Source organism: Cetorhinus maximus, unplaced genomic scaffold, assembly GCF_964194155.1.
Source record: "Cetorhinus maximus unplaced genomic scaffold, sCetMax3.hap1.1 HAP1_SCAFFOLD_1665, whole genome shotgun sequence".
Taxonomy (NCBI): domain Eukaryota; kingdom Metazoa; phylum Chordata; class Chondrichthyes; order Lamniformes; family Cetorhinidae; genus Cetorhinus; species Cetorhinus maximus.
The window spans coordinates 32,646-55,651 of NW_027597605.1; the positions used below are offsets into that span (position 1 = coordinate 32,646).

The 23,006-nt window shown below is 45.2% G+C and overlaps 2 protein-coding genes and 1 pseudogene across 5 annotated transcripts; all 3 read left to right on the forward strand.

Moving 5' to 3' along the window:
- The first annotated feature begins 3,476 nt into the window (after window positions 1-3,476).
- On the forward strand, window positions 3,477-13,906 carry LOC144676527 (uncharacterized). 4 transcript variants are annotated; one of them, XM_078536920.1, is made up of 4 exons: window positions 3,491-3,549; window positions 3,963-4,087; window positions 9,749-9,848; window positions 12,140-13,906. In XM_078536920.1, exon 4 carries the CDS (start codon window positions 12,249-12,251, stop codon window positions 13,002-13,004), a length of 756 nt encoding a protein of 251 aa, XP_078393046.1. In that variant the 5' UTR covers window positions 3,491-3,549; window positions 3,963-4,087; window positions 9,749-9,848; window positions 12,140-12,248; the 3' UTR covers window positions 13,005-13,906. The 4 variants fall into 4 exon arrangements, with proteins under 4 accessions (XP_078393050.1, XP_078393046.1, XP_078393049.1 ...); XM_078536921.1 differs by having other exon boundaries at window positions 3,511-3,523; XM_078536924.1 differs by lacking the exon at window positions 9,749-9,848 and having other exon boundaries at window positions 3,477-3,836.
- On the forward strand, window positions 7,382-8,073 carry LOC144676526 (uncharacterized; annotated as a pseudogene).
- A 2,900-nt stretch (window positions 13,907-16,806) lies between the features above and the next one.
- On the forward strand, window positions 16,807-18,732 carry LOC144676528 (uncharacterized). Its single transcript, XM_078536925.1, has one exon. The coding sequence runs from the start codon at window positions 16,845-16,847 to the stop codon at window positions 17,640-17,642; it is 798 nt and encodes a 265-aa protein (XP_078393051.1). The 5' UTR covers window positions 16,807-16,844; the 3' UTR covers window positions 17,643-18,732.
- The last annotated feature ends 4,274 nt before the right edge of the window (window positions 18,733-23,006 follow it).

The window sequence follows — 23,006 nt, forward strand, 5'->3', positions numbered from 1 at the left end:
GATTCCAACGTGGAGCAGAAGAGAAATGGATCAACAGTAAAATAACACATTTCCAATCAGAGCGGAAATAGGTGACAGAAACAGAATGATTCTCCCACCTTTAGTTTCTTCACTAGTCCAATTCCCATTCCATTCCATTAGCATTGCTTTTGCCTGGCATCCTCATCCCTGGTGTTATTTATTCTCTTCTGTCTTCCACCCAATCACAAAACTTCTCTCCTGCTATTAACGTCTTTAATAATAGCTTCTAACTTTTCCCTTGACATCTGTCAAGGTCACCATGATTTTCGGAAAGGGGAATCATGTTTAACCAATTTATTGGAGTTCTTTCAAGAAGTCACACGTGCTGTGGATAAAGGGGAACCAGTGGATGTACTGTACTTAGATTTCCAGAAGGCATTTGGTAAGGTGCCACATCAAAGATTATTGCTGAAAATAAAAGCTCATGGTGGAGGGGGTAACATATTGACATGAACAGATGATTGGCATGAATGGGTCATTTTCTGGTTGGCAAGATGTAACGAGTGGTGTGCCTCAGGATCAGAGCCAGGGCCTCAATTTTTTACAATTTATACAAATGACTTGAATGAAGGGACGAAAGGTGTGGTTGCTGAATTTGCTGATGACACAAAGAAAAGTAGGAAAGTGAGGTGTGAAGAGGACATAAGGAGGCTAAAAAGGGATATCGGCAGGTTACGTGAGTGAGCAAATATCTAGCAAATGGAGCATAATGTGGGCAAATATGAACTTGCCAAATGTTGGCAGGAGGAATAAAAAAGCAGCTTATTACCTAGATGGTGAGAGATTGCAGAGCACTGAGATGCAGAGGGGTCGTGGTGTCCGAATGCATGAATCACAAAAGGTATAGCAAGTAATTAGGAAAGCTAATAGAATGTTATCCTTCATTGAAAGGGGAACTGAATACAAAAGTTGGGAGGCTATGCTTCAGTTACACAGGGCAGTGGTGAGACCATTTCTAGAGTACTGTGTCCAGCGCTGTTCCCCTTGTTTAAGAAAGGATGTAAATGCGTTGGAATCAGTTCAGAAAATGTTTACTTGACTAATACTTGGGATGGGCAGATTGTCTTCTGATGGAAGGGTGGACAGGCTAAGCTTGTATCTGGAGATTAGAAGAGTAAGAAGCAACTTATTTGAAACACATAAGATCCTGAGGGGTCTTGAGAAGGTGGATGTGAAAAGGATGTTTCCTCTTGTGGAAGAATCTTGAATTAGGACTCACTGTTTAAAAATAAGTGCCGCTCATTTAAGACAGAGGTGAGAAGTCTTTTTTTCCTCTCAGAGAGCCTTGAGCCTTTGGAACTTCTTTTCCCGAAAAAGCGATGGAAGCAGAGTCTTTGAACATGTTTTTTCCTTTGAAACGGAGGTAGAGAGATTCTTGATAAGCAAGGGGATGAAAAGTTATCGGGGGTAGACAGGAATGTGGAATGTGGAGTTGTGGTTACAATCAGATTAGCCATGATCTTATTGAATGGCAGAACAGGCTTGAGGGACCGAATAGCCTTCTCCTGCTCCTAATTTGTATGTTTCTATGTTCGTATGTTTATATGTTCGTTCCCTCTCCTCCTTTCCCTGTCTGTGTACTTTCTTGAAATTTATAATACCTTTCTTTTTCTACTTCATTTGATAGTTCACGGACCTGCAGAGTGAATGTTTCAGTTCGCTGGCTTTTTATCCAAACTGGAAGAATTCAGAGATTCAATAGTTTAGCAGTAAGGACAGAGTCAGGAGTAAGAGAGAGTGAGAGGAGGGAAGAACAAATGGTCTTGTGATAGGAAGGCTGGAAAGATTAAATGACAAACGGGGTGATGATTCAAGGTAAGATTTGGTGATAATGAGACAAATAAATAAACTAATAGGACAGATGAAGAAACAAAAAACACGTCCAGAGGGGGTTCAAACGATAACAGCAGAACCATTACCAACACCTACTGTCCGAAAAAATTGGAGTGTGGTTATGATCTGAAATTGTTGAAGTGACTGTAGAGTCCATCAGGTTGTAAAGTGTCTGATCAAAGATGAGCTGCTGTTCCTCGTGCTTCCATTGAGCTTCATTGGAACAGTGCAGGAGGCCAAGGACAGAGAGGCCAGGGAATGATCAAGAGCTAGGATCACGCTTGAACACTCAACGGTGATGCTCCACAAGTCGCCCATGCCAGATTAAGTATCCTCAGTGCAAAGGAGAATGCATCGTGAGCAGTGAAAACATGATAATGAATAGCAAAGAGTAGCAATCACTGTGTCACCAAGAAAGTGTGTTTGGGGCCCTGAAATGTGGGAAAGGAGGAGGTGAAAGGGCGGGTTCTGCATCGGCTGTGCTTGCATGGAAATGATTCACTGTGATGTTCATAAGAACGTGAGAAATAGGAGCAGAGGGAGACCATACGACCATCTGAACCTACTCCACCATTAAATGATCTTGCACATCCATTGAATCGTTTAGTATACAAAAAGTAATGGATTTCTATTTGAATATACTCAGCAAGAGTGATAGATTCAATTTATTTTCATCTGGAAAATGCACAAAGTGCACATGAATTGCAAGTGCTCCCTTTCGCTGCTTGGTAATAAGATTAACAACTTAATCTGGCCTTGTGTCACCGCACTGAAATCCTGCCATTCTCAGACACGCTGTTCTTCATGTCATAATTGATGGATAAACAGTCCACTGTTCCAAGGTAAGACAAGTTTGTAGATGCTCTGTAGTGTTACAGACTAGCTCATTGGGTCTGCTCATTCTATCCCATCTTATATTCAGCTAATGGGGAAAATGAATAAAATACTGAAACATACTGCGATTTGCGGACAGTGGTGAGTTCGGTGCTCAGATTAGCTCAGGTCTCCATATTTAGAACGATGAAAGAAGCGAGCGATGGGGGCGATGCAAGAAAGGTTTATTGGACTAATGCTACAACTGACAGGTTACACCTATCAAGAAATATTGAACAGGCTGGAGACGTTTTATGTGGAAAAGTGAGTGAGGGGTGACTTGATCGAGGAATTTAAGATCACATAACTGTTTCTACAGGCCAGACAACTGAAAGGTGTTTCCACTTCTGCAAGGGCGAAAATAAATATAACTTAGTAATGAATCTAATGTGAAGTTCAAGAGAAGCTTCCTTAACCAGAGATAAAAACGGACAATGCTGGAAATACTCAGCATATCTGGCCGTATCTGGGGATTGAGAAACAGACTCAACGTCCGTCTAATGATGCAGTGCAGTTCTAATGAAAAGTCATAGACCTGAAATGTAAGTGATGTTTCCCTTTCCACAAACACAACAGATCTGCCGAGTGTTTCGATTCAACAATATCGACTCTCAATGGCTGTGTCGGTACCCAGCATTGTCCGCGGGGAAGAATGTGTCCTATCCAGCCGACAGGGGGCTGGCTGCGCAGGCGTACTACCGAGCTGGAAGTTGGGCATGCGCAATGCGGTCCCTGATTGGGGCATGCGCAGTGCGGGTTGTGCCTGGAGTGAGACGGAGAAGAGAGAAACAGTCGAGTGAGGTTGAGTAATGGGGTCGCTGGGTGGGTGGAGAGAATTAGAGCCAGGGGAGTGGGCGGGGAGGCCTCATAAACACCCGGAGAATACCTCAAACCCCCACTTAGAAGCTCCCGATCCTGCGTTTGCGCGGGATGGGGCGACAGTTGTTGGCCTGCTCTGGGTCACAGGCCTGAGTTAACGGCCGCCATCTTTCCCAGGGGCGACATGCAGCAGGGCGCATGCGCGGTCGTCCCTGTCAGCAGGAGGAGAGGATGTTGTGAATTTCTATCCTGGACTGACGGATGGATTTTGGAAACTCCTTTTACAGAGGGTGAGAAGGGGTGAATTTCCATACAGCAAACTCAAACGAAAAGTAATGTTTGTCTCTTCTAAATTTCTATCCTGGAAATTTCTATCTTGGACTGACAATGAAGGTCTTTGTAAATTTGTTTTACAGGGTTAATAGAAGTGGAGGATTGACAGACGGGAAACTCAAACCAAACGTCACATCCAGATCTGACAGAGTCACTCGATTCATCAGAACCTGAATATCATCAGCATCTGAATGTGGAATGAAAAAAGGTTTGTCTGTTCTGTCTGTGGAAAAGCACCAAGACGCACAAACCCTGGGTTAGACCACACCTAGATAATACGTTCAGTTTTGTGCAACAAACTAAGGAAGGATAGAATGGTCTTGGAGAGAGTGTAGCACAGATTTACCTGAGTGATACCTGAACTCCAAGGGTTTAATTACAAAATGAGATTACAGGAAATACCCATAGAGTCACAATGGCACAGAGGAGGCCATTTGTACCATTTAGCCCATGCCAGCTCTCCAGAGCAATCCAGTGAGACCAATTCCCCTGCTCCACATCCCTGTATCCTTGCAAGTTTATTTCCCTAAAGTGCCTATTCTCCTTCACATCCCCCTCTATCTCTTCCCCAAAAACTTAAATCTGTACCCCCTTGTACAATCAACTGATGGGAACAGATTTTCTTTGTCCACCTTGTCTAAAGCTCATAATTTAGTATACCTCTTTCAATCTACCCTCACCTCTTTGCTAGAACCATTCGTTTAAATCTCCTCTGCGCCTTCTCAAGGACCTTTACATCTTTCCTGAAATGTGGTGATCAGAACTGGACACAAATACTCGGGTTGTGGCCTAACCAGAGCCTAACAAAGATTCAGCATAACTTCCTTGCTTTTGTACTCAATAGCTCTATTTATGAAGCTCAAGATTCCATATACCTTGCTAACTGCTCTCTTAATCTATCCTGTCACCCTCAAAAAATCTCTGCACATAAAGGGCCAGATCCCTCTGACTCTGTACACTGTTTCGAGCTGTGCCATGAGGCCACTATTGTCTTTCTCTCTCTATCCTTCCTGTCAAAATCCATCACCTCGCTGTGAAGGTTGTAATCTCTGAAATTTGGAAGATTAAGAGGTGATTTGATTAATGGTTTCAGGATGTTAATTGGAATTGACAGGGTAGATAGAGAGAACTATTTCCACTGGTTGGGGAATCTAGGACAAGTGGGCGGAGTCAAACATAGAATCAGGTTCCAGCAGCTTTTCAGGGAGAGAAATGTTGTTGCAGAAACTCCTGAACTCGATGTTGAGTTCTAAAGGTCGTAAAGTGCCGAATCAAAAAATGAGCTGCTGTTCCTGGAGCTCCCACTGAGCTTCATTGGAACAGTTCAAGAGGCCAAGGACAGAGAGGTCAGAGTGGGAGTGGGGCGGAGAATTAAAATGACAAGTGACTGGAAGCTCAGGGTCAAGCTCACAGACTGAACGGAGGTTGTGCCACAAAGTGATCACCCAATCTGTTTTTCATCTTCCCAAGTATAGAGCAGACCAGATCATGAGCAGTTAATACAGTAACTCAGCTGCAAGAAGTACAAGTAAATCACTGTTTGTTTCATCCCACAAAATCTCAAATATAACCTGAAGGAATATATTTGGAGAGGAAAGGATACAAAGTAAAGCAAACCGACTGCCAGAATATTAAATTTCACCCTAGCCATAAAGATTGTGAACATCAGCAGAAATCAACCCTAATGTCAAAATCAACATGGTTCAGTCCTCGATGTGATTAACAGCAGCAATAACAGCAGTATCCTGCAGTCACTTGACAACTCACTGGTCTGCCTGCAGGTTGGATGAACGAGTGAAGCTCTTTTCACATTCAGAGCAGGTGAACAGCCCCTCCCCTGTGCGAACTCGCTGGTGTTTCAGCAGATCCCTTGTGCTTTTCAAATTCTTCTCGCAGTCAGAACATTTATACAGTCTCTCATAAGTGTGCACTCCCTGGTGTGCCCGAAGGTGTGATAAAAATCCTTTCCCACATTCAGTGCAGGTGAACAGCCTCTCCCCTGTGTGACTGTGGCATTGAGTTTCCAGATCTCAGTCAAAGAGTCACAGAGGTCTACAGCACAGAAAAAGGCCCTTCAAACAAGTACCTAACTATTCTAATCCCATTTTCCTGCACTAGCCTTGTATGCCATGGCATCGCAAGTGCACATCCAAATACTTCTGAAATGTTATGAGGATTTCTGCCTCTACCACCCTTTCGGCAGTGAGTTCTAGATCCCCACCACCCTCTGGGTGAAAAAATTCTTCCTCACATCACCTCTAAACCTCCTGCCCCTTACCTTAAATCTATGCCCCCTGGTTATTGATCCCTCCACCAAGGGGAAAAGTTCCTTTCTGCCTACCCTATCTATGCCCTTCATAATTTTATACACCTCAATCATGTCCCCCCTCAATCTCCTCTGCTCCAGGGAAAATAACCCTAGTCTATCCAATCTCCTGTCATAGCAAAAACTCTGCAGCCCAGGCAACATCCTGGTAAATCTTCTCTGCATTCTCTGTAGTGCAATCACATCCTTCCTATAATGCAGATTCCAGAACTGCACGCAATACTCTAGCTATGGCCTAATCAACGTTTATACAGTTCTAGCATAACCACCCTGCTCTTATATTCTATGCCTCAGCTAATAAAGGCAAGTATCCCATATGCCTTCTTAGCCACCTTATCAACCTGCCCCGCTACCTTAAGGAACCGGTGAACATGCACACCTAGGCCCCTCTGATCCTCGGTACTTCTCAAGGTCCTTCCATTCATCTTGTATTCCCGTGCCTTGTTTGACCTGCCCAAGTGCATCACCTCACTCTTATCCGGATTAAATTCCATTTGCCGCTGATCAGCCCATCTGACCAGCCCGTCTATATCCTCCTGTAATCTCAGGCTTTCCTCCTCACTATTTACCACCCCACCAATTTTTGTGTCATCCGCAAACTTACCGATCAACCCTTCTACATTCAAGTCTAAACCGTTTATATATATCACATGACATAATTTAATTCCTTTCAAGATCGCCACATTGACACAGCTTCTCCCTAGTGTGATTGCACTTGTGTTTTAACAAGAGAAAGGATCAGTTGAAACCTTGACAACACGCAGAACACATGCATGGTTTCTCCCTGCTGTAAATGATGCTGTTTGTGGGGCTGAAGCGAGTCACAGTCCCAGTGACCAGGAGAGAAAATGATTTACTCATTAATTTTATTCTGCTAGAGAAGAAAAAATATTCCACAGAAAGTGGAATTGTCTGCTCTGAATTTCTATCCTGGATTGACAGGGATGACTTTGTAAACTCCTTTTCCAGGGCATAAGAAGGGAAAAATTTACAGACATGAAACTCAAATCAAACATCACGTCAAGATCTGACGGTCACTCAATTCACCAGGACCTGAATATCATCGGCCTTTGAATGTAGAACGAGAAATTTTTGCCTATGGAAAGGATTTAAAACTTCAGTGTGACTGGAAAAGCAGCGAGACACACACACACCCGAGTGAGAGTGTTCCAGTGAACTGACTGTGGAAAGAGCTTTAACCAGTTACACAGCCTGAAAAACATCACACCATTCACAGCGGAGAGAAAGCGTACCCCTTTTTCTGTGTGTGGACGAGGCTTCAACTGATTATTCAACCTGGAGAAGCACAAGGACACCCGCACCATGGAGAAACCATGGAAATGTGGGGACTGTGGGAAGGGATTCAATTATCCATCCAAGCTGGAAACTCATCGGCGCAGTCACACTGGGGAGAGACCATTCATCTGTTCTGATTGTGGGAAGGGATTCACTCAGTTATCTACCTTGTTAACACACCAGCGAGTTCACACTGGGGAGAGACCATTCACCTGCTCCATATGTGGGAAGGACTTTACTAAATCATCTACCCTGACTGATCACGAGCGAGTTCACACCGGGGAGAGGCCATTCAGTTGCTCTCACTGCGGGAAGAGATTTGGCCGGTCTTCCAAACTCACTGAACATCTCCGTGTTCACACTGGGGAGAGACCGTTCACCTGCCCCGTGTGTGGGAAGGGATTCACTTGTTTAACCAACCTCACATCACACCAACTTGTTCACACTGATCAGAGACCTTTTCAATCTTCTGTCTGTGATTCTGGCTTCAAAAGCACAAGGGATCTGCTGACATAGCAACACAGTCACACCAGGGAGAGGCCCTGCTGTCTGTCCTGAATGATTCCATTTCACTAACAAATGTTGAAATGTTTGCTTCACACCCACAGGGTTTCATCTGTTTAAAGCCACAAACAGAAAGGTCCAGTTTTCTCTTGGAGTTTGAGACAAATCAGCTTCCAAAATGGTGCAGAGTTTCAGCCAATGAGGGAGACACGGGCTCAGCCCCACCCCTCATTCACTCCAATTGGTTGGAGGACCATCCGATTCCCCTCTTGGTCCTCCAGTCCTGTCCCATCTTCCTATTGGTCAGAAGCTTCCGTCAATCACTCCCCGGGCATTGTGATCTGGAGCATGCGCAGTGCGGGTGATGTCCAAGGACAGATGCTTGTTTGTCTCATCTTCAGGCGGGAAGGAGGCGGATAAGCGGAGGCAGCATTGGGGGCAATGGGTGGGAGGGGAGGCTTCACAAACACCCAGTGGAGGCCTCAACACCCCCAGTAAGAAATTACCGGGCCCGCCTGCACCGAACGGCACGGCAGCTGCGGGATTTCTCCCGGTGCCAGGCCCGAGTGGACAAATGTGGGTTAATGAAGGAAACGCAGCAATGGGTTTGTTAATGAGAAATCACCTTTAACTCACTTTACTGATCCTGGAGCAGGAGGAGAGAATGGTGTGAATTTCTATCCTGGAATGACACTGGTGGGTTTAGGAAACTCCTTTTACAGGGGGTGAGAAGGGGAGGATTTACAGGCGGGAAAGTCAAACCAAACATCACATTCAGAGCAGACCCGATTCATCAGGACCTGGATATTATCGGCCTTTGAGTGTAGGCATTGAGTTCCAGATCATTACCATTCACTGTATAAAAAAAAGTTATTCCTCACATTCCCCCTTTATCTCTTCCTAAAATCTTAAATCCCTGTCCATAATTTTTTACAATCAAATAATGGGAACAGCTTTTCTTTATCTACCTTATCTAAACCTATTATTAACTTGTACACCTCTATCAAATCTCCCCTCAATCTCCTTTGCTCCAAGGAGAACAAGCCCAGTTTCTCCAACCTAACATTGCAACTAAAATCCCTCATCCCTAGAACCATTCTGATAAACCTCCTCTGCATCCTCTCAAGGACCCTCACATCCTTCATAATATGTGGTGATCACTGGTTTGCACAGACCCAGATGTTCTGTGTTCGTGTCTGTGATGTCATCACACACGGACAGTAGCTCAGTGACATCACCCCCGCTCCCCGGGTATTTCCTCAACAGAGATTTTTCTCTGACTCCAGTGCTTCTGATATCTTTCCAGCTGCAGGCTCCAGCAAGAGATTTTAATATTGAAAACTGAAATTGTTTCAGATGTGAGTATTTTTGACCATTGCTTTTCGTGAGAGATTCCATGGCTCTGGGGCTGGTCTGATTCTTCTGCTGTGGATCTGAATCCATGTCCATCCATTGCTCTGTTTCAACTCTCTCTTCCCTGATCACCTCTCTGCCATTGTCTAACTTCCTCTGTCTCTAATAATGAACGTATTTTAGTTATGTTTAGCATTTTACTGTTCCTTCTGCTGACCATGTCTAAATGAGGTTTCCACTGCTGCCCATCCCCTGACCATGTGCTGCTGGCTTACCAGCTCTTTCACTTTTGAGCTTATATTGATCATCAAATTCTGCACCATTTGTATTGCCTGTAATTCATTCTACAGATCCTCAATCATTAACTGTTTCTCTCTCCACCAATACCAGCATATATTGCCAGTCACCAGTTGCTTGTGGAGAAGATGATGTTTGACCTTCTTGAACCGCTGCAGTTCGTGTGGTGAAGGTGCTCCCACAATGCTGTTATGTAAGGAGTTACAGGATTTTCACCCAGTAATGATGCAGGAAAGGTGATGTGTGTCCAAATCAACGGGAAGAATTTGTGTTTATCTGGCGCCTTTAACATAAAACATTCCAAGGCATTTCACAGAAATTTTACAAAGCTACATTTAATACCAAGCCACATGATGAGATATTAGGACATAAATTTGGTGAAAGAGGTTGGTTTAAGGTGTATCTTAAAAGAGGAAAGCAAGTTAGAGAGCAATTGGGAGCAATTTCCAAAGTTTGGGCCACCAATGGTGGAGCGATTAAAATCAGGAATGCTTAAGAGGGTGGAATTAGATGAGTGCAGATATTTTGGAGGGTTGTGTGGCTGGAGGAGATTACAGTGTTAGGGATGATTGTAACCATGGAGGAAAACTGGGATGAGAATTTTCAAACGTTGCTGCCTCTGAATTGGGAGCCTTTGTAGATCAGTGATCACAGGGGTGATGGGTGAACAAGACTTGGTCCAAGTAAGCACAAGAGCAGCCGAGTTTTGGATGGTGGGGGTTGAATCTGGAAGGATGGCTGGGAGCGCGTTAGGGTTGTTAAGTCCAGAGGTGACAAAGGATTGAGTGATGGCTTCAGCAGCAGATGAGCTGAGACTGGGATGCAGTCAGGCGATGTTACTGAGGTGGAAATAGGTGGTCTTTGTGATGATGCGGATATGTGAATGGAAACCCATCTTGGGGTGAAATATTTTGCCATGGTTGCTTGGTTCAGCCTCAGACAGTTCCCAGGGAGAGGGATGGGGTCAGTGACTAGGGAGTGGAATTTGTAACAGGGACTGAAGACAATGGCTTCAGTCTTCCCAGTATTTACTGAGGAAAGCTTATTTACTGATCGATGCTTATTGAGGAAAGGGGTGATATTGCAGATTTAGAGGAGAGAGGAACAGCACCTGGAGGGATCTGTTAACAATATCTGTTAACATGGGGACCAAGAGATGAGGTTGAATAGTTAGCAGTTTAGTTGACAGTAATATTGAGAAAGCAAAAGGTGGGTGTCATGGATAAGATAAGTTCGGAGAAGGAGATAGGAGAGACACGAGAGAAAGATGTTCGGGGCTAGGGCAGGGGGCAGCTTCAGAGGAAATTTGGCCAGGTGGGCTAGTGGAAGGGAAGGAAGCAGCAGAGGGAGCTGAATGGATGATGTTGATCTTAGTGACAAAAGTCTGTGAGCTCCTATCTCTTATTGTTGGAAGTGAGGGCACAGGAGACAGTGGAAGAAGGGTTAAGAAAGATGATTTGCATTCGAGAAAAAGCCTAGGGTTATATCTGCATTTGAGGATGATCCTAGAATAGTGAGCAGTTATAGCAGGCGAGAAACGAACCCTATTGTGCGTTATGTGCTTCAGCAAGATCTGGGGGTGGATGCTTAGACCAATTGTCCACCGTATCTTTTCAAGTCTGCATCCCTTGGACTTAAGGGAGCAGAGATGAGGGCTGTACTGGGGGGAGCAGCCAGGGAGAGAGAGAGTCAAGGTTTTACTGGGAACTAGAGCATCACAGATGGTGGTGAGGATATGGGTCACTGTGTAAAAATAAGAGGTCACTGATTTAACACAGAGATGAGATTTTTTTATTATCTCAGAGGTTAATGAGCCTTTGCAATTCCCTTCCTCAAAAGGCATGGAAGCAGAATCTTTGAATATTTTTAAGGCAGAGGTAGATAGATTCTTGATAAACAAGGGGGTGAAAGGTTATCAGAGGTAGGTGTGAGGTTACAGTCAGATCAGCCATGATAATATTGAATGACGGAGCAGCCTCCAGGGTCCAAGTGGCCGACTCCTGCTCCTAATTTGTATGTTCATATTTTAAATGGAGGAAATTTCTCTTCATGCAGTGCTGGATGTCAGACAAGTTAGGACAGTGTGTGAGTTGGAGAGGAACTTGTCGGTGATGGCGTTCGTATATACCTGCTACTCTGGTCCTTCTAGGTGGTGGAGGCTGAGAGTTTGGGAAATTCTGGTCAAGTTGTAGATATATAAAATCTCTCTCTCTGCACTTTTCCTCTCCCACCTCTTTCTCTCTCTCTCCTCCCATGAAGGACAGAGTCTTGTGTAGCCCAGACCGGGTGGCAGGTTCCCTTCGCTGGACGATATTAGTGGACCAGTTGTGTTTTTACGACAATCCATCAACTTTCAGGGTCACTTTTTCCTAGTGCTGGCTCCACAAATGATCAGATTAATTCAACTCAATTTCACAACCTGGCTTTGTGTGTTTTTTGTGGGTTCTCTCTCATTCCCTTTTTTCTGTTTTAAATCAATTTCAGGGTATTAGAAGAGGAGGATTTGCAGTCGGGAAACTGAAACCAAACATCACATCAGGATCTGGCAAAGTTGTCCAATTAATTGTATCCTGAATATTACCGGATTTTGAACATGGAAGGAAAAAGCACCGTTCACAGTGGAGAGAAACCGTATACGTGTTCTGTCCTGTCGGGACACAAGCAGAGTCAAACTGGGGAGAAACTGTGGAAATGTGGTGACTGTGGGAAGGGATTCAATTATCCAGTTAGGCTGGAAATTCATCGGCGCATTCACACCGGGGAGAGGCCATTTACCTGCCCCAAGTGTGGGAAGGGATTCACGACCTCATCCCATCTGCTGACGCACCAGCGCATTCACACTGGGGAGAGACCATTCACCTGCTCTGAGTGTGGGAAGGGATTCACTCAGTCATCCAACCTGCTGACACACCAGCGAGTGCACACTGGAGAGAGGCCCTTCACCTGCTCCGAGTGTGGGAAGGGATTCACCATTTCAGCCCACCTGCTGAGACACCAGCGAGTTCACTCTGACGAGAGACCTTTTAAATGCCCAGACTGTGGGAAGTGCTATAAAAGTTCTGGGGAACTGATGTCCCATCAACGTGTTCACACTGATGAAAGACCGTTCAGATGCTCCCACTGTGGGACGGGGTTCAAGCAATCATCTGACCTCACTGTACACCAGCGCACTCACACTGGGGAGAAGCCGTTCTCATGCTCCGTGTGTGAGAAGAGATTCAATCAGACATGCACCCTTCTGCGACACCAGCAAGTTCACACTGGGGAGAGGCCATTCACCTGCTCCATGTGTGGGAAGAGATTTGGTCGGTCATCCACACTGCTGAGACACCAGCAAATTCACAAGTGACTATAGTGATCGATTTTTCTGTTCATCGCATCCAGGACTGAATAAAAGAGTTGCAATCTGTGACTGTTGATAACTCAAAAGAGTTTCACGGCGTTGGCAGCAAACGCAGCCTTTCCGAGTCACCGGGACGCTCAGGCCCCGCCCACTCTCTGGTGCGTCATCAAGATGGCCGCGTAAGCCCTCCGCTGCCCGCTGGACCAAGATGGCGGCCGCTAACCTGGTGCTGGACAGGGAAAAATGTCCTGGAACTGCGAATACGAGACCTGCAGCGTCTTATTCCTGGCTTCCGGCCTACACTGAGCGTTTACGAAGCCTGCGCTTCCTCTTCACCCCGACTCCTGGCTCCATTCCTTAGTCCGCCCCATCGACACTCACCCGCTGAGAAACGCCTCTCCCTCACTCGCTCAGCTCAAATTGATAATACGCATGCTCCAGCTAGAGTACAGCACTGCGCCTGTGCACCGTGCTCCTGTAATATGAATAGGGCACTTTCACATCAGCAGGGAATCTTGCGTAACAGCAGCGCCATTTGAACTTTAAAGCGGGAATAGAACGTAATTGGAACCCAATTGCGATAAATTAATTTTTAAAATCACACATATATCCTACTGAATAGGTGCTGTGCCATTCTTTATTTCTTTAAGTGATTTAAGCCATTGCTCACTGAGCTTTTGAAAATTTTCCGACTGGTTCCCCTCTGTCTTTCCTCCCTGAAGGTGCTGACTCCAGCTCGGTTAAATCACACCATCACTGGTTCTTTTCTTTCTCTTCTATCCCCTGATACCGAATATCCACTGTTTTATAGAATGATGCAGCATAGATTGAACCCATTCGGTCCATTATGCCTATGCTAGCTTTTTGAAAGATCTATCCAATAAATTCCACAGCCCTGCTGGCACTGTCAGGACAATGTATATCTGCTGTATTAATGCAAGAGGTGAATGGATAAGGCTTTCCAGTTGCACACTTCTCAGACACACTCACCCCTGTGGAAAGATCGATTGACCAGTATATGAAGCAGATATTAATGGTTCACTGATATAAAAACAGAAAGTGCAGGAAAACTCAACATGTCTGGCAGCACCTGGTGAGAGAGAAACAGAGTCCAGGTGACGAATGGATCTAGCCATTTGTGGGGCCAGCACCAGGAACAAGTGACCTGAAAGCTGTAGGGTTGTAAAACCCAACTAATTCATTCATGCCCATCAGGGAAGGGAACCTTCCACCCAGTCTGGGCCTACTCAAGACTCTGGCCTCTATGGAAGCAGATAGAGAGGTAAAAGGTTTGGGGCCCTTGGAGGGGGGGAATGATACTGAAGGAGAGGGATCTTATACATTGTCATGTAGACAAGAACTTAGACAGAACCTTCTAACACTGTGACTTCGACCCATTTGAAAGACAGTAACAGAAGGTGCATGCAAAAACCTCCAAGTTCCCTTCAAAGTCACACACAGCATCCTGACTTGGGCATATATTACTGTTCCTTCATCATTGTTGGGTGAAAATCCTGCAACCCCTTATCTCACAGCATTGTTAAAGCACCTTCACCACAAGGACTGCCATGGATCAAGAAGGCCCACAATCACCTTAATGTGGAGTAGGTTGGATCATTTTTATTAGACTTTTGCGGGATGTGGGTATTGCTGGCGAGACCAGCGTTTATATCTCACTCCTAATTGCCCTGGAGAAGATGGTGGTGATCCACCTTCTTGAACTGCTACATTTATGTGGCATAGGTACACCCACAGTGGAGCTAGGCAGTTCCAGGGTTTTGATACACCAATAGTGAAGGAACAGTGACTTAGTTCCCAAGTCAAGATGGTGTGTGGTTTGGGGGGAGGCGGGAGGTGGGGGGTGGGAGCTTGTAGATGCTGGTGTTCACATGTGTCTGTTCGCCTTGTTCTTCTAGGTGGGAGAGGTTGTGTCTTTGAAAAGTGTTGTAGAACAAAATTAATGAGTTGCTTCAGTGCATCTCGTAGGTGGTATGCACTGTTGCCACTCTGTGTTGGTGGTGGAGGGAGTGGATGTTAAAGGTGGTGGGTGGAGTGCCCTCAAGCAGACTGCCTTGTCCAGGATGGTGCTGAGCTTCTAGAGTGTAATTGGAGCCACACTCATCCATTATGTTTGCTGGCCTTGCTCGCAAAAGCCCATGCCACAAAAATTAATTTAAGAGAACGAAATGTAAATGAATTGAAAGCCTATGCTGAAATTATTGTTCTGAAAACAATTTTTGATTACATTTTAGGGGCTGTGTCTGTTTAGCAACTGAACATCCCAGAGGAATCTACCTCCCTTGGTAGTCCCACACATTGGGAATTGTTGGGCTGCACTGGGCTGAAAACCACTCAGAAGCTTCTCCTTCATCTCCACTCCTGTTCAAACTGATGCAACACTAAAGGTCTACTCAGGAGGCCAGGGGCAGACAAGGGCATTCAACTCCAATACTGAGGCAAATACTGATAATATTAAGTAGGTTAAGCAAAATCTGTGCATCGAGAAGCAAGAAAGAATTTCATGCCGTTGACTTTTTGTCAGGATGCAGTGAAAAACTTACAGACAGCTGCTGATTAATGGCGACATTAGTCCCACAATCCCCTGCGTCCCAGAAACCGCTCTATCCAACTCGCTCCTTTCCCCAGGCGCTGAGAGTGCGCATGTTCCCCCGGACCAGCCGCGGGGCATTCTGGGCGGTTCCTTTGTTGTGAGTCGGACTCGGTGGAAATGGAGAAGAAGCCGGGAAGCGGCGGCGAGGATGGGGGAGGCGCTGCAGCATCGCTTTAATGGGCAGCCCCGACACCCGACCCCCCAGCCCGGGGAGATCACCGCACGGCCGCCGGGCCCGGCCACTCTCATTCGGCCTCTGAGAGCAGCACTCGCTGTTCCTGAGGCTGCGCTCGCCCCCCGCTCAGTTTCTCCATTGAATCCTGTTTCTCTCCTTGTTTCTCCCAACTCAGATTCACCGCCTCATTTTCTTTTCTTCCTCTGAGCCTCTGAACTCCATCTGACAGGGTCATGTTGGAGAGCGGGCATTGACTGTCCTGGGAAACAACAGCAAGAGGAGCTCAGAGGCCGGAGAAGCAAAGGAGCAGCGAGTTCAGTCACCAATCGGGGGGGATTGAGGACTGGACCCTGAGTCAGTCAGTCAGGGGAGTCAGAGTGAACCCCTGGGGAATCATTCATCTCTGAAAAATTGAATGAGTATCTCATTTATCAACAACACTATTTCATATTTGTCAGTATTTTTATTTATTCTTTGTTATCTTAATCCCAGGACATCGCTGCCGGAGTTCCTCAGGTCAGTGTTCGAGGCCTAAGCACCTTCAGCTGCTTTATCAATAACCTTTCTTCCATCATAAGTCAGACTTGGGAATATATCGCCGTTCCTTCACTGTTGCTGGGTCAAAATCCTGGTACTTTCTTTCGAACTGCACCTACACCACGTGGACTACAGGCAGTTCAAGGAAGTGGCTCACCACCGCCTTCTCAAGGCAATTCCAGATGGGCAACAAATACTGGCCTTGTAAGTGACACCAACATCGCATGAACAGATTAGAAAAAGGAAAGAAACTAGGATTGTGTTGTTCTGGATTTCTATCCTGTACTGACTTTTGTGAATCCCTTTTGTAGGATATTTGAACATGAAGATTTGCTGACAGGAAACTCAAACCAAACATCACGTCAAAGTCTGACCGATTCACTCAATACATCAGGAGCTGGGTATCATTGAATGTTTAATATGGAAGGAGAAATGTTTTAACCAATTGCACAGCCTGAAAAAGCGTCACACCTTTCACAGTGGGAATAAACTGTGTGGATGAGGTTTGATCTGATCATCCAACATGGACAGCCACGAGGACACCGGCACCACGGAGAAACCATGGAAATGTGGGGACTGTGGGAAGGGATTTGGTTCCCCATCAAAGCTGGAAATTCATCAACGCAGCCACACTGGGGAGAGGCCGTTCACCTGCTCCATGTGTGGGAAGGGATTCACTCATTCATCCAACCTTCTGAGACACCAGCGCGTTCACACTGAACAGAGTTCAGTCATCTGCTCCATGTGTGGGAAGGCAATCGGTCATTCATCAAACTTTCAGAGGCACCAGCAAACTCACAGTGGAGAGAGGCCATTCAAATGCTCCGTGTGTGGGAAGGGGTTCACTCAGTCATCCTACCTGCTGACACACCAGCGCATTCATACGAGGGAGAGTCCGTTCATCTGTTCTTTGTGTGGGGAGGGATTTAATCGATTATTTAGTCGGCCATCCAAACTACTGACACACCAGGGAATTCACACTGGGGAGAGGCCATTCACCTGCTCCATGTGTGGGAAGGGATTCACTAATTCATCTGACCTGCTAACACACCAGCGAGTTCACACTGGTGAGAGGCCATTCACATGTTCCGTGTGTGGAAAGGGATTCACTCGATCATCCCACCTTCTGACACACCAACTTGTTCATACTGATCAGAGACCCTTTGAATGTTCATACTGTGAGAAGGCCTTTAAAAGTAAAAAGGATCTGCTGACACACCAACGAGTTCACACTGAGGAGAGGCCATTCACCTGCTCCGTGTGTGGGAAGGGATTCACTCAGTCAGGCTCCTGGCTGACACACCAACGAGTTCACAAGTGACTGTAGGGGTTGGATTCTGCATTTTTTGCTGCTGTTAATCATGTTCAGGATTGAATTCTTTCATTCTGACAGTTGGGGTTGTTTCTGCAGATTTTACTGGACCATATAATTGGGCTGCTGTTTATTATTCTGTATAGATGTCGAATAGCATGTCAAGCTTTGGTTTGAACACATTGTTGTAGATTTTTATCCTTCCCACTTGAGTGTTTAACATCACCTGGTTGGAGCTCAGAAAGGACAATCTGGGGGAGGATCGCACGGCAGGAACAGAACTTCAGCCTGGACACAGTCCTTCAGGGTCATGCTGAGAGAGACAAATGGCACTTTGGCCTTACTCATTTCTCTTCACTGACAGCAAAACCCACATGTGGATTAATCCTGAGGTGTGCAAGAAATGTGTCACAGCCACTTCTGTGCAGTACATACAGCCTAAAGATGACCAAGGTCAGGTTGTGTGGAGTCCAAGGCCACATAGAAAAATGGATGGAAAAATACAAACTCCCTATAAATCTAACCCTCTGATTTCTGGTTTGTCACCATGGTGGTTCAAAGCTCCTAGGTGCAGAGCAGAAGGCTCCTTTACAACTGTGGCTATTCAACCTGAGTCAGGCAGACTGGAAATGTGCTGTTAAATCAGAGATCTGGGTAAAACTGTGCTCTATCCTTGACTGAAACTTAAACACCAGGATTAAGTTTCCAGTTTAAAAGTGACTGTGATTATTCTGTGAAGTTTTAAAGATATTTTAGTGACAGTCCTGAATCTACCACTTTAAGCCAACGTCAACAACAACTTGTATTGATATAGCACTTTTAACATAATAAAATGCAGTTCAATTATATCGTTTAAAGCCTGTATTAAAATAACACATGCAAAAGTTCGCAAGATCGTGTTAACTGCTGGGACAATTATACAACAAACATTTGATCTCCAGGTAATGAAGAACCTGCAGCATGTTTCCAGGAACTCCCTGTTTTATTCATGTGTGCATTTTAGATCCAAGGATTTTGTTGCAGTCTTGCTCAGTATTAACTGCATCAGGTCCTTGTGTCCTTGTTCAGGCAGCAACAGAATTAAAGATTTAATGAACTATGCTACAAAGTTTTGTTGATTGGGAATTCTTATCAGTGATTTACTGTAACTCTGTCCCAAATTTTAAAATTGGAGTTTCAATTTCTGGGTCCAAATCATTTATGTAAATTGTGAATAACAGTGGTCCTAGCATTGCTCCATGTGGAACACCACTTCTCACCTTTTACCAGTCTTGAGTAGCTATTCTTAACCTCTTCTGTCTGTTTTCTGTTTTGTAACCTGCTTGCTATCCATAACAGTGTGTACAATCTACAAGGTTACCAAGTAATTCACCAAGGCTCCTTTGACAGCACCTTCCAAACCCACAACCACTACCATCTAGAAGGACAAAGGCAGCAAATAGGTGGAAACACAACCCCCTGGGAGTTCCCCTCCAAGTCACTCACCATCCTGACTTGGAAATATATCATCGTTCCTTCACTTTTAATTCAACATCGGGGACTTCACACAGGAGAGAGACCATTCACCTGCTCCAAGTGTGAGAAGAGATTCAGGTCTTCGACACACCTCACAAAACACTTACGTGTGCACACTGGAGAGGCTGTTCACCTGCCCTGAGTGTGGGAAGAGATTCAGGTGTTCACCCCGCCTCACTGAACAACTACATGTGCACCCAGGGGAGAGGCCATTCACCAACTCTGAGTGTGGAAAGGGATTCACTTGTCATCCCAACTTGCTGAACACAAGCGTGTTCACACTGGAGAGAAACCTTTTGTCTGCTCCATGTGTGGGAAGGGATTCACTACGTCATCCCAGCATCTGACACACCAGCAGGTTCACACTGAGGAGAGACCATTCACCTGCTCCACGTGTGGGAAGAGACTCAGTCGTTCATCCACCTTGCAGAGACACCATCAATTTCACACTGGGGAGAGGCCATTCCTCTGCTCCAAGCGTGGGAAGGGATTCACTCAGTTATCCCACCTGCTGAGACACCAGTGAGTCCACAAGGTGTTTGATTCTGCTGATATTGCTGCTGATAATCACATCCAGGACTGAACCATGTTCATTCTGACAGAATTCTGGCTTTCTGAATTGGGGTTTGGTATCCAATGAATCACCTTTGTGTGTGCCAACTCCTTGATTTCTCCAGGATAAAAGGAGACTCATTGGCTTCTTGTTACTGACTGCTCCATTTTTGGATCTTTTTGGGATAGAAAGCTGACAAATCCCTGGATCTCACTGCCTACATTCCAGGATTCGGAAAGAGGTGGCTGCACCAATATTGGATGCACCACTTGTGATTTTCCAAAATTCCCTAGATTCTGGAATGGTGCTAATGGATTGGAAGGTGGAAAATGTAATCCCAATATTCAAGAAAAGCAGGAGAGAGGAAACAGGGAACTACAGGCCATTTAGCTGGACATCAGTCATCAGGAAAGTACTGGAATCTATTTTTAAGCAGTGGTAACAGAGCACTTAGAAAAGGACAATATGATTAGACGAAAGTCAACATGGTTTGATGAAAGGGGAACCGTGTTTGACAAAGCTGTTAGAATTTATTGAGGATGTAACTCGCAGATTTGATAATGGGGAACAAGGGAATATGTAATGATTGAATTTTGAAAAGTCATTTGATAAGGTGCCACACAAAAGGTTGTTGCACAAGGTCAGGGCTCATGGGGCTGGGGTAAAATATTAGCACGGGTGGGGGAGTGGTTAAAGGATAGAAAACAGAGATTAGGAATAATCATGTCATGTTGAGGTCAGCGAGCTGTTATTCTGGAACAGCGCAAGCAGCAGGACTGGGGTTTCAGATACTTACAGTCTATATTCAGGAATAACTTCATGGAACTGAATCCAATGTGTTCAAGTTTGTTGATCATACCAAGTTAGGTGGGTAAGTAAGCTGTGAGGAGGACACAAGGAGTCTGCAAAGGAACATGGACAGGTTGGATGAGTAGGCAAGAAGGTGGCAGATTGAGTATAATATGGGAAAATGTGAGGCTATTCACTTGGGTAAGAAGCAGAGAGAAACTGAATCTTTCTTGAATAGTGAGAAACTAAATGTTGTTGTTCAGAGGGATTTGGGTTTCCTTGTACAAGAAGCAAAGGAAATGAACATACAAGTGCAGCAAGCAATTAGAAAATAAATGATATGGTGGTGATGATTCCAAGAGGATTGGAATACAAGAGTAAGGAAGTCTTGCTACAATTGTCCAGGGCTCTGGTGAGACCACATCTGGACTGCTGTTTACAGTTTTGACCTCCTTACCTAATGAAGGATTTACTTGCTTTAGAGGGATTGTAACAAATGTTCAGTAGATTGAGTCCTGGGATGATGGGGTTGCGCTATGATCAGAGGTTGAATAGACTGGGACAATACTCTCTGTGCAGTTTAATGGAAGATTCTGAGAATGTTCACGAGATTGATTCCTGGGATGATGGGGTTGCGCTATGATGAGAGATTGAGTAGACTGAGCCTATACTCTCTATAGTTTAATGGAAGGCTCTGAGAATGTTCACCAGATTGATTCCTGGGATGATGGAATGTGCTATGATGAGAGATTGAGTAGACTGGGACTATACTCTCTGCAGTTTAATGGAAGATTCTGAGAGGCTGTTTCCAAGATTCTACAGCTAGGAGGCATCATCTCTGGCCTTTCAGACTGAGATGAGAATAACTGACTTCACTAAGAGGGATGTCAATCCTTGGAATTATCTACTCCAGAGGATTGTGGATGTTCACTTATTCACTGTGTTACAGGCTGAAATTGATTGGTTTTTGGACTCTAAGAAAATTAGGGGTTATGAGGATTGAGTGGGAAAGTGGAGTTGAAATTGAGGATCAGCCATGATCTGATTAAATGTTGGAGCAGGTTTTAGAGTCTGTATGATTTATTCCAGCTCTTGTTTCTTACGTTCTCCTATCTAACTCTGGATTATTTCAGTTCTCAGACCTTTGGTTCCTCTCATGGACAAGTCTCAGCTCCCATACCTTCCAGAGGTTCTCCACCATGCTGGGCTCAACAGCACGGAGACCACCCTCCAGAAAATTCCGCTTAGATGGCCAGGCCATGTCCCCCACATGGATGATGACAGAATCCCCAAGCAGATCGTCAATGGGGAACTGTCTCAGGGTAAACAGCATCAAGGTGGTCAGTACAAACGGTACAAGAACACCCTAAAAAAGAACCTTACAAACTTCTGCATTGCAGACCACCTCTCTGGGGAAAACACTGCAGCCGACCGGCCCATGTGGAGGCAAACACTGAAATATGGTTCAGCATGTTTCAAGGACCATCTACTCCAGACTCGCAACATCTGATGTGCCCAGAGGAAGACCAGTGGTGGAGCAGCTGCAGAAGTTCCCCCGGTACCAACAACAACAACATGAACTGCCAGTTCTGTGGGCGTCCATGTCAATCCCACATCAGACGCTTCAGTCATGAGAGGAGCCACAGAAAACAATGGAATCATTTACAGCTTGGACATACTCGAACAACAATGAGTCTACCCCAACATTATCCCTGTTCTCCAGATTGGGGGACTATACTCTGTCTGTATGATTGCAGTGTTGTTAATAAAGTCAGGAAAAGATAATCTGTTGTTGTGAGCTTGATTATCTGGTGTCTGGAACCACAAGATTCGACATTTAGAGTCAACAAGACGAACAAGGAAACACATGGCCCAATACTCCAGCTCAATATTCCCAAGAGAAAGTCTGTTACCTAACACCTGGAGTGGGCAGAACAGAGAAAGATCCCAACTGTAAGAAACCCTCGAATCAGTTGTAAATGTCTTTCAAATGCTGACAGGTTCCATTCGTCAGCTTCCATTACATTGAAGTCAATGGGAGGTGAGAGAGCGGTTATTCTAGAACAATAAAGAACAGTAGTTAGATCACAGCTAGAGTACTGAGCACAGTTCTAGTCAGGGGGCCAGATAAAGTGGGTAGGAAGGACCTATTTCATTAACAGAGAGGTCAATGACCATGTGGCAGATTTTTAAAGTTATTGGTGGAATGATTAGCAGGGAGTTGAGGAATGTTTTCACCCAGAGGGTGGTGAGGGTCTAGAACTCACTGTCTGAAAGGATGGTCGAGGCAGAAACAGTCGCATTTAAAAAGTACTCCAAAATGCACTGGAGGTGCTGTAACCTACAGAGCTTTGGATCAGGAGCTTGAAAGTGGGATTAGACTGGAGAGCTCATTTTCAGGTGGCACAGACATGATGGGCTGAATGGCCTCCTCTGTGCTGTAAATTTCCATGATTCTGTGATGACAAGTGGTCCTTGTGTTTTTATCCGAGACAGGCCTCAGGCCAGTCATTTGC